We start from the raw sequence: 12,044 nt of genomic DNA, 5'->3' as shown, positions 1-12,044 counted from the left end.
TAAATATGTAGGTGTGACCCTCCAGGGTTTTTTGGATTTTTTTTCAGCAGAGGTCAGAATCATTTTGGCAGGGGATAATCTCATCTACATGGGATTGTGTAAGCTAAAAAGACATAGGAAGCAATTGAGGAAAGGGATGAGAGTATTGGGGTAGGGAAGGCCATCTCTTGAGTCATCACAGTCATCTGGGAGGTATCAGAGCATAACTTCAGCAATAGTGCATTTTCCATCACCTAGGACATTTGGCCTTTCATGTCTAAACCCTATAGGTAGTTTTCTCTGCGTGGCTCAATTGTACCTGCATTACCAAAATTGACACATGCTGGCTTTGGAAGACTTAGTCTAACCAATTTAGCTAATTAAGGACTCCTACTCATGTCAATTCAGTATACATGCTACTGAAGTAGTACATGTTAGCTCAGTCTCCATGTATTTTCATAAATCTACAGCTAGTCATCCAAACCTTAATAGCACTAAAGGATTCTTCTTGGCATTTGCTGTATATAGAGTCTTGCATCTTAGCAGTTAATTTAAAAAAAAAAGTATTTTTCTTTTAAATACTAATTATAAATAATGGGAAATTCTTTTATAATTTTTTTTATGTCTAATAATGAGTCTTTTATTTCTGCCTTTAAATGTATTCTGAAAACCAGTGGGACATTTGGCCCAAAGTTCAGTAGACACCATGTTGTGTTCTCATGGAAACATTTGATTAACTGCATGGAGCTAACAGTTTAAGACAAACTCATAATACATTTGAATGTGATTAGTAAGTAACATAAACATCCAGAAAGAAAAGGAAATAATTGCATTATTTCCTTTTTATTTTCCTTTATGTAAACACCAGAACTTGTGAATGACAACAAATCCTCTGGCGTAGCTCTGGTATGACTTACCTTTCACTATAAGAAGACTGTATATTGGATTTGTGACCAACATTTCTTGGTTTCATTGCCCTGTCCTTTGTCCTGTTGTGGGCAGCCTGGTGGTTTGCTGGATGGCCCATACCCATCAGGTGTGTGGTTTCTGCAGGTGTGGGCACAGCCCTGTGTTCCGCTGCCGGGAGATGTCGGGCCGGGCCCTCGTTCCCTTCCTTGTGGCCACTGAAGTTTCGCACACGGCGCTGGCCCTGCTGCGGGGGCTGCCGGACTCTGCTGCTCCTGGCATGAGGCAGAACGCTGTTCATGGAACCCTGCTGCAAGTAAGCTTGTTTTGCATTCATTTGTTTTTGTTTTGTGAGGGTTTTTAATCTTTTTTTTTACTGTTGGGGTTTTTAAAAAAGTTTTTGGTCATACTTGACAGCCAGATAACATACCATGAGTTGTGCTTCACATTCACACGTTGTCAAAACATAGATGAAGACTGCTTTTGAGTTTATTCTGCCAGATGATAAATGTGGAATGCACATTTCAACTGTCATTTGAAGGCAGTAAGCTGTAAGTAGTAACATTTACATTTCATATAATGTTTCATCTCCAGAAATTAAAGTGCTTTAAGAGCAAATATCCCTATCTGAACGTATTTACAGAGAGATCTGTGTGACTTGCCCAAAATGACTGAGCACATCTGAGGCAAAGCTGAACTCCATACGCCAATAGCATTGTATATATTCAGACTTGCTACTGACCCACATAATTATTTATCACTCCATTTGCTTTTCCTGCTACACCAACAGCTTTCTGTCAGTGTGCTGTACAAGTTGTGGTAAGCTTTATACTTTTGTCTTCTGGAAACATTCTGGAGAACAGCTCACTTACCAGAAATTTCTTCATTCTCCATATATCATTCCCCTGATTTATGGCAGTCAGTTCCCTGTGTTTCATTTTCAAGCTATCATGGTAATAAGTTACTGATTTTTATTGCCTGTTTTTCACAAGCAACACTCCAACAAAGCCATATTGTACATGATCAGCTCTGTTGGTCTGTCTTAGTTGGCAAGCTTTCTAGGGACATGTTCCCACTGTAAGCTCTGTGCTGGAGTGTGTATGGTTGTTTTGATTTGGTTTTTAATTGTATCTTTTCAGGCATATTATTTCCCCTTAAAATCAAGACTTTCAGGAAATCTAGGAAATGGGTGAAGTCCCTCTAGGGCTGTTCATGTCAACTTTACCTATAAAGGGTTTCAGGCAGTTGAATCTGGACTTGAATGATGGTTGGTCCGAGTAAAGGGTTCTGCAGGGTATGGGATGGGCTCCTGCTCTGGAAAGCAGTGGATGCACCTGATACATGCAGGGGATACATGCAGGGGATACATGCTGTGTCTGTGTGGGGAGGGGGGGATTGCCATCCTCACGTTGGCTGGCAGTCCTGCTGTGTCACAACTCCTGAAGTGTTAGGAAGGGAGGACTGTTCCAACAGTGAGAATGAAATGCTTTCTCAATCCAGAATGATTATAGCTACTCATGAGGGTATGGACTGGCAGTAGTGTACAGAGTTAATTGCCTTCTTTTCAGTTACCTGGAAAAAAAGATAATAAGAAATAATAATAATGGAGGGTAGATATGAAAGAGCCCAAAGGATGGTCTAGTTTTTTTAATTCAGTGTTGCTAATGAGATCTTATGCATAGCTGTAGGGAGCTTTCCACACCTATGAGATAGGAGATATTCCCAGAGTTTTAACCTGATTTTTTCATCAGTTTGAGCAGCTGCTAGGATCTACTTCTTCAATTTGTACTGCACAAGGAGAGACCATGCGGTCATAGAATATTCTTCCAAAAAATTTCAGTCTTACCATAACAGTTCAGTGGTTTGGTTTCTCACATTTGTCTTGGGCTTTGCTGTTATCCCTTATGAATCAAGGGTACTCAAAATCGCTATTTAATGCTTAATTTAAATTTAGTGTGTGGCTGACATGTATGGCAACTATCTGTTGCTAGTTTAAAATAAGAAACATGCAGAAGAAATACTTTAGGGTGGTAAAGATGTGCAAAAAATGGAGGCAAGGCAGTGATGTTTGTTGTAGCTCCAAATTACCAATGCCAGGTAGTTTGACCTGTAGTTAGCTTGCACCTCTGTTAGGCAGTACAAAGAAGAAAGAGTATTGTGACTGTTTAGGGGTTGCTAGATGCCTGGTTTCAGTTTTCTTTTTGTCAGTGTTAATTGAGACTTGCAAATCTGCTGGTAAGGCTTTTTGAAATGTAGAAATATGTTATGGGGACTATTGGTTAAAGCACTATTTCTCAGGAGGCTTACTTGAAGAGATGGTGATCTGGCAGTGTTCAAAACTGTTTGCACTGGTTTTCCATGACACGGTGGAGGATTTATCATCCTCCTTGATATAAAACCAAGACAAAAATCTCTACTAAAAAGAGTAAGCCTATACAAAACTCAATAAAATATAAATTTTTCCAGCAATACAAGGGCAATATCTTAGGAAAATGGAATTCAGTAATTTGATTTGTTCAGTCACATGAGAAGCTACTATGTTCATTGCTCGAGATTTTATTTCAGTGTTTATATAGTGTCAAGTTCTGAAAAGGAAGGCTGGAATTATTCAGAATTAGGTGGCAGTGCCAGATGTAGTAAATCGTGAAGGTATATTCCAGTTATGTTCAGAGTTATGTAATTTATAGAAAGATCATTCAAAACCAGTTCAGCATGGAGTGCTTGTCCAGACATGGCTTGGTTTTCCAAATGCTGAGATTGCCAAGAAGTGCTTTTTTGACAGTGGATGTAGATGTGTTGTGTTTAACTTGAGACCTCTGCACTATGTGAAAACATGTCTTTTTCTCCATAGTGTTTTAACTGTGGCTCAATTTGAATAGGAGTATGAATGTCCATGAGGATAAAATAATGTTATGCTTTACAGGTTTTACAGAACAGTTTTTTTCAAGAATTATGTACGGGGGTGCTGCTGTTCTGTAACACTTGGGGAGCTGATGATGTTCTTCAAGAAGCATTTCTGCATCATAAGCAAATACACTGACTTAAATAAGGCAACCAAAAATCTTTTCTATGCTTAATGTTTCCTTTATGAGTACAGTTTCTGCTTTGCTCCATAAACCAAATTGGCATGGGTTGGGGGAAGGAAATTAAGTTTCTAATTCACAAGAAAATGCAAACATTTTGTACTAGCTTTCTTGAATAAGGCAATCTTTCTGGCTTGTTTTGTTTTAAGATCATGGCTTTTTAGTTGATCAGCTGAAAGGAAGAGCTCATCCAGGGCTTTATGTAGGGACTTCTGGAAGAGTATCAACTAGGGAAGCCTAAAGGCTTGTGTATCTTTGACTTTTAGCAGTTGCCAAGGAACTTACAAATATTTGGGAAGTTTGTGAGGTTTCCTTATCAGAGGATCAAATGTTCTTTTGACCTTCTGCCTGTTTTGGATTGGAATTTCTGCAGTATATATTCAATCTTTCCAGAAAAAAAAAAGAGAAATTTAGAATGAGCCAGGCAAGGCTGCCTTTTACTTTCACATCCTCAATCAGTCATTCCTTGGGTGTGATGGAGTTCCAGCAGAGCTCCTCTCCTTGTTTCCTCTGCTGCTTTTATCAGGTGATGACTTTTGTCATCAGTGCTCTCTTGGAGGCCTCTGGGTTGCTTACATGGTGCTGTGTTGGTCACCCAGCAGCTGCCAGGGTGGCTGGAGTTCCCCATGAGGAGCAGGGCCTGGTGACACAAGGCTGTTTCCTGCAGAAGCCCTTGTCCACTTGTCCTGCTTTGTTTGGCAGCTTGTAGCAGATACGCTCTGCAGTGTCACCCCCAGTTCAGTTCTTAGCTGTGAGCTCCCAGCTGGCTCATCACTCACCCCCAGGCAAAGCTCTATGCATTCCTGTTGTTCTGCTACAGAAAGGTCACCCCCCATCTTCTCATGTCCCCTACCTGTCCTTCCTAAAGGACCTGTGTCCCTCCATTGCCTTACCCCAAACATGTCAGCTATCGTATCTGGCCTCTGTCATCCCAGCAGGATCACAGACTGCATCTGCATGTGGACCTTTTAATTCCTCTAATTCTTTAAACCCTTCCTTTGTGTGCTTCAAAGTGAAGAAAAGTTACAGGGACCCTATAAAGATTTGTCCAGAAAACAAGGCAGCACCTTTAATTCATCTGGTTGTGGGTTATTTATGATGATTAAAAAACCCTCCCAAATGCATAAACTTTCAGATTGGTTTGCCAGGGAAAGCAGATGTTAGACTTCAGCTTTTGTTTTTATCTTGAGAGAATCAGTTAACATGATTGATGCTGGATTTCAAAGCCTGTGTGATGTTCATAGATGGAGAATCCAGTTGTTTTTAGTACAGTGGAATAGCAATGGTATGGCTGGAGCTTTCAGTCACAGTTCTGCACTCATTAGTTTCCAGAAATCTTTTTCACATTTGTATACTGGAAAAATCTGTACTCCAATGAGAATGTATATACCCTTACATGCTGGTCATATCAAGAAGAATCCATTGGGCAGCTGCCATTAATCATGAGCAGACATAATTACTGTAAAGGTTTATTTGTTTTTCAAATGAATGAATCTGCACATCAATTGACTCATGATCTTGTGTTTTATCAGTTTGATCTTCACATTCACTTTGGCAAGGTTACAGTTACATATTTTCAGAACACAGGGGATTAGGTCAATGAAAGTTATTAAAAGAGACATTGTGTTTTCATTAACTTGTCTGTGCCTTGTTCTGAAATGTTGAAGGTGCTGCCTTGCTTTCTCCATGCTGACAGCGTCTAGCTTGAGACTGGGATACACACCAGGACAAAAAAGTTTGCTTCTCTTATTTGGCCATTCTATTTGAAGAGCTTTTTTGCAATCTCTTTGCATTTTTTAAGTATGGATTAGGAGGAAGGAGGATTCAGTGACTTCTCCCTCATCACTTGCTGCTTATATGTGGAGGGAACTACATGACTTGGTGTGCCTCTATTTGCTGCCTTCACCAAGAGATAGATTGCACGGTCCAAAATAAAGCTTTTATCAAAAGTTCCCAGCTTTTTCCAGCACATACCATTGAAGAACATTTTTTTTCTGGAATCTGCTTTGGTCATGATGAGTAAATACATTTTTGGTGGCGCTGTGTACAAGCAGTCAAAAAATTACACAGAGTAAAATGAAAAAAAAAATCCTCTGCTGGTCTGGCATATTCTTGCAGGTGGGTCCTTCCTGTTGCGACTGGTTTTGGTCACTGCTGTAATTCAAAAGTCACAGAAATTCTGCTTGCTCTGCTATGGTCCCTAGGAACATTTCTGTCTATTCCCCATCTTCTCATCTGAGGCCTGGCTGGTAGCTTCTCTTCTTCTCTTTGCTGCCATCTTCCCACTTACTCCTGTTACTTTGTCACTCCTACTGATTTGTCCTGAGATTTGTTCCCTGAGCATATGCCAATGTTTTGCATTGCAAGAGAAAAACTCTATCCTTCTCTCTGGGGATCTGTTCTTAAAGACATACAAAATATAACTGGCAGATGAAATGGAGAATTTGTTGTGCTTTGGTGCAGGGTTAAAACTTCATGAAGATAAAAATGGAAAATCACTTACTTAATGTTGGTTTGACTTTCAGCAATCAGCAGTCATTTGCTCTTCACAAATTGTTATGCTTAATATTCAAACTTTCTCCAAACTTAATTTTTCTCCACAAAATTCTGTGGTGGTAGAGAAGCCAGCTGATTCAAAGCGTGTGTTTGTGTGTGTGTGAGGTTGATTTTTCCTTGTTTGTTTGTTTTTTGTGATCATTAATTCAAACAGTTCTGTTAGGCATATGAATGCAATGTCTCATGCAAGGAATGCTGTTTTGAGATTTTGAACCTTTTTTGTTTAGTTTTTGAAACAAGCAACACTTGCATCTCAAATCTGAAGAACAGAATGAGTCACACTGACTCAGTTGCATGTGACAGAAATTAGACTTATAGGAGATATTGGGCTTCATAACTCTTTACATTATTTAACATGAATTGTAAAAATTAAACTTCCTGCTGACTTTATTGGGTCAAGAAGTTACCAGTTACTTTTCAGGGACTAGCAGCATCTTATAAAACTAGACCCATCTCTCTGAAAATTCTTAAAATGGAAGCATCTAGAGCCCTTGTATTAAAAAATAATAATATGATTAAAACACTTTCATGGTTGCATAGTAGGTTTTTCTGTACAGGATTTTTATCACAGAATCATGGAATTGAGTTGAAAGAGACTTTAAAGATCAGGTTCCAACCCCCAGCTCTGGGCAGGAGCACCTTCTCCTACACCAGGTTGCTCAGAGACCCATCTAGCCTGGCCTTGAATACTATGAAAGTCATGTATTATTTTTTTTTTAATATTTCTGGAGTTTATTGAATACATCAAGGTTTGTGCAATGGTAGAACTTTAAATTATGTGTATCACTCTTTGGGTATGCCGATTCTTTAAATCTTAATGGAGAGCTGGAAGAAGGGATTTAAAGATGAAATAACTGATTTAAAGGATGGTCAGAGCCTTCATTAGAGCAGCAAGAAAATCAGGACAAGAACACAACCTTATAACAGCCATACTGGGTCATGTAAAGATTTGTCTGAGTCAGGGTGCTCCCTCCAGCAAGGACTGATAGCACAAACCTAGGAAAAAGAGTAAGGCAGATAAAGCTGCTGGAGAAACATCTGCATGTGCTATCTTAGCTTCCAGCACTTTTGAGCCAGAGATGAATGGATATGACTTTTTGGAAGATAAAAATTCAGTACATGGTTGTAGTGATGAAAAGCAGCAATTCATGATGAAAACATCAGTATGTTAGGTAGTTTAATTATCTGGCAGAGTTGTATTAAGCCAGGTTGTTGTTGATGAAAGTAATGAGAGTCTGCCTAATGAATGCAGATGCCTCTTCCCTTCCTTTGAGGAGGAGGATTTTAGCTGAAATGGCTCCAAAGGAAGGTCAAGCTTTAGGTATTTCAGATTGTGATCACTCTTCTGTTTGATGAGTTTAATACTTGAATACTTACTCAGAGGACTAAATGCAGCTTAAATAATATGAAAATAAAGCAAGGAAGAATGATGCATGAAGGAGAATTTACAAGCAGTCACTGGATCTGCCTTTTATTGGACTTAATAGGTAATAAAACCCCATGGACTCTGGTGACTAGGGTGTCAGAATATGAGGAGACAAGTCAAATACATTTTGAAGGTCGTTCTTGGATTCTTATCCTTGTTTCTGGGTAAAAGAGAGAGGTGTACTATTTGAGTTTCACCTAAAAATCCTTAATGTGAATTAGCAGCAATGTTGTCAGTGGCCATTTTTTTCCTGTGTTGTTTTGAAGACAGAGGATCTCCAGATTCTGAGGGAATGAATGCGGAAGTAGTGTATTGTTTACTTGGCTTTATTCAGTAGCCTAGAGACATTGTCTATGGTGAATTACATTTTATTTGTTTTGGCAGTAAAGTTTGAAGTGTAGCAGTTCAATGTTGGCTTATAAAAACTCAATATAGTAAACAAACCTTACATTGTCTACTGATCAAAGAAATAAACCTGCTAAAATTAAATGTTTTCCAGGGAAACTTCCGTTCAGCTGTTTCTCTTCTAACCTCAATTTCAAGATAAGCCTTACTTTTAAGATTAGTACAAACAAAAAAGAAATACCGATGTCAGGTTGGAAACATCATTTATGTGGAGCTGGCAATAACAGAACAGTTGTCTCATTTCTTTATGTTGTAAATTTGTATTGACTGTTATGTAGGGGTACACTGATATAAGAAGGCAGTGAGCATTTGAGAATGAGATTTGTATCTATGAATGCAACAGAAATACAGCTGAGTTCCTGGAATGGGAGGAGGCAGTCTCTGAAAGAGAGTCATTGATGAGATCTTGCCAGAGGTTTTCTTTCAGCTGTTTTTTTAATTAAAAAAACAAACCGAGAAAAAGACACATAATCCGACTGATTGACTGGGCAGCCCTGCTGGTTGTACAATGCTTTGAAGTTGCTTTAACTGTAATTAGTAATGTTCTCAAATATTGTCTCTGACTTCCTAAGACATGTCACCACTTTTCAAAAGGACATAGATGTACATAGCTCTTAAAACTCTGTTAGGTCTCTTCAGTTTCTGCAAAATTGAGTTCCCTCCTACAGCAGCTAAGGATATGCAAAGATGCTGTTGTTGTAAAGCTTGTGGGATCAGCTCTTTCTAGTGGAAAAAAAAAAAAAGACATGGTTTAGTACAGAATAAGCAACATTCATCAGTCAGTGAAAGCAACTACTGTTTTGATTGAGAGGTAACTATAATCATGATTTCTCTGGGTTGTGCCAGGGAGAGCATGTCAGTTGTCCCCTCTGTGCAGGGAGAGAGATGCCTTGATGGATGCACAGCTTCCCTCTCTTCCATATCCTAGATTTTGACACTTGTTACTCTGTTTATGGTAAGCAGTTGCTTTGCAAATGTTTTGGCCCTCCTGTTCTAGTGCACCTAGTTCCACTTCTTTATGAATAAAAGCTCCTGCACCCTTGCTAGCAGAAGTTTTGGGTGCCTGTGTGTGTGGCCATTTGAGGTACACTACCTGGTGCTGAGGTACAGCCATCCATACAACCTGGCATCTCTAGTTGTGTTTGTGGATAATAGTGCAGGGACTGAAAACACTTATCTGTGAGTGTGGTTATATAAAACAGCTTTGATTAGGTGTTAATAAAGAGAAATCCTCTTTATAGGTACAGTTTTCACAGTGGATACATTATTTTGTCTTTAAATGATGGACATGTGAAAAACAACTTTCAGCACAGTGTTTTACATTTCATTACTGAAGTCTTCCTGAAGAGAGTTGAACTATTCTAGGCACTGGCTGAGTAATTTGATTTAGACCTCTCAGAACAACAATTGAATTGTTGTGAAGTCTGAATTTTTAAGTGTTCCATTCTGTGCATGTTTCTTGCACCTGTTTTGCATTATGAATCTATAAGTATCCCTCATGATTAGTCAGGAAAGCAATCCTATCACTCTGTCACTGGCAGAGGATGTTTTTACAGTTGGGAAGGGAAAAGCTGAAACTTGTAAAGCTTACTGAAGATATAATATTCTCCTAGGTGGTGCAGTGGATTAATTTAGTACTCCATGGAGTTCATTTTTCATCTCCCAAAACATATTTTCCATCCAACCCACATAGGATTTTTTTCCCTTTCTTTTGATCTAGGAACCACGTCTTTAAAACTTTCAGAGCCAAATGAAAGACAATCCTGAATACACTTTATGGATATACTTTTAAAAATACCCATCCTTGATAAGTTCTGACTGCTTGAGGATGTATGAAAAAATTTTACATACAGTGAGGCCTTTTTACTATTCTGTGTTTTCAGAAGTTCAGGTTACAGTGAGAAATAGGGGAAGGTGCCTTCTATGTTTTTTAGAAGCTCTCTCAGCCTGTTTACAAAAGAGAAGAATATTCTCCATGAAAAGAAGAGAAAGCTGGGAAAATGAGCTTGCAAAAGAATGCTGGGTGGGAGAACTGAATGAAGATGGATGAGTGTTTGTAAGTGGGTAACTACTCAGTAAGGACTTACCAATGTTGTGGACCAGGATGCAAGAATCTTGAATAGTGGAACAAAAAAAAAAAAAAAAAAAAAGAAAGGAAGAAAGAAGGAAAAACGTGGAAATCTAAGGAAGTGAGACAAAAATAAACCAAAACAAGAAGACACTCTTCCAGTGTGTGACAATAGATAGCAAGGGTGTGTTAATGCATCAAATCACATAGTGTGCTTTCTCTGTCTTAACCAATTTAATGCATGTTAATTGCTTTGGTTTTTTAAAATGTCTGTATGTCACAGGCATTTCTTTCAGTAGTGTTTCTTACTAGTGTTTTTTCTTGCCTTTATGTATTTAAATATTTTAAAATACCAGCATTTTTGAAGTAGTTATTGTTGTGCTAAAGTTTTCTAGGAATGTTTTTTCACATGGCTGTTTGACGTAAAGTGGGGGTTTTTTTACTGAGGCTCTACATGGCTGAATCTGAACTGGAACATACTCTGTAAATGCGTTCCTCTGGTTTTGTTCCTCCAATGGTGTTTATGCATAGGCCAGAAAAGAACAGTGAATGGATATGCAGGCGTAGGAAGGGTTGTACAGACAGACATTTCACAGACATAAAGAGTACATGGGACAGAAAGTTTATGTGGGTGTGTGATTAACAGGGAGAAGCTGTGTTATGGTTGTACCTAGTAGTGGAGAGTTTATTTGGAGGAGTAGGAGTGGTGCCTTCCTTGTAAGGGTCTGTCTGCATGTTTTGCTGTTAGGTCAGGGGCAGTGTGAGGAGCAAAGTTCTACTGAAGCTCAGTTTGTTTTCTACTGTCTAGTTCCACGTGATTCCAGTTCTGGGGCATTTCTGCTAAAACCCTCAACTAAAAGACAGTGACACTAAACTGGGAGGAGCTGTCAACTCCCTTGAGGACAGAGAGGCCCTGTAGAGAGACCTCAGCAAATTAGAGAGATGAGCAACCACCAACTCTGTGAAGTTTAACAGTGACAAGTGCCCAGTTCTGCACTTGGGACAGGGCAGCCGTGGTTGTGTGTATAGACTGGGAAATGAGAAGTTGGGGAACAACTCCATGGAAAGGGACCTTGGGACCTTGTCTAATATTCCACTTGGTCAATGGCAAGTGGAATCTGAGTCAGCAGTGCCCTGGCAGCCAGGAGGGCCATGCCTGTCCTGGGGGGCACCAGGCACAGCATGGCCAGCCAGGCAAGGGAGGGGATTGTCCTGCTCTGCTCTGAGCTGGGGCAGCCTCACCTCGAGTGTTGGGGCAGTTCTGGGTGACACAATGTAAGAAAGACATGGAACTGTTAGGGAGTGTCCAGAGCAGGTCCATGAGGTTGATGAAGGGCCTTGAGGGGAAGCCATGTGAGAGTGGCTGAGGTCACTTGGTCTATTCAGCCTGGGGAAGAGGACGCTGAGAGGAGACCTCATTGCAGTTACAATTTCCTTGTGAGGGGAAGAGGAGGAGCGGGTATTGGCCTCTTCACTTGTGTGACCAGGAATCAAGGAAAGAGGATGAGGCTGAGCTGGGAGAGGTTTCAGTTGGATATCAGGAAAACAGCAGAGAGTGTGGCTGGGCACTGGAACAGACTCCCCAGAGAATGGTCACAGCAGCAGCCTGACAGAGTTCAGG

General features: G+C 39.8%; 1 protein-coding gene across 5 annotated transcripts in view; it reads left to right on the top strand.

Moving 5' to 3' along the window:
- The window catches only part of THADA (THADA armadillo repeat containing), a 153,012-nt gene that overhangs the window by 63,814 nt on the left and 77,154 nt on the right, over positions 1 to 12,044 (top strand). For 3 of the 5 annotated variants that reach the window (XM_030946137.1, XM_030946136.1, XM_030946138.1), the window contains exon 29: positions 1,033 to 1,201. The exons of 1 other annotated variant lie outside the window; for it this stretch is intronic. In XM_030946137.1, the coding sequence (XP_030801997.1) occupies positions 1,033 to 1,201 (169 nt within the window). Of the gene's footprint in view, positions 1 to 1,015; positions 1,202 to 12,044 lie in introns of all 5 variants that reach the window. One more of the 5 variants, XM_030946139.1, reaches the window with a different exon arrangement.

The sequence above is a fragment of the Camarhynchus parvulus genome, chromosome 3 (genome assembly GCF_901933205.1).
Source record: "Camarhynchus parvulus chromosome 3, STF_HiC, whole genome shotgun sequence".
Classification (NCBI taxonomy): domain Eukaryota; kingdom Metazoa; phylum Chordata; class Aves; order Passeriformes; family Thraupidae; genus Camarhynchus; species Camarhynchus parvulus.
This window is presented reverse-complemented; position numbering and strand designations above follow the sequence as displayed.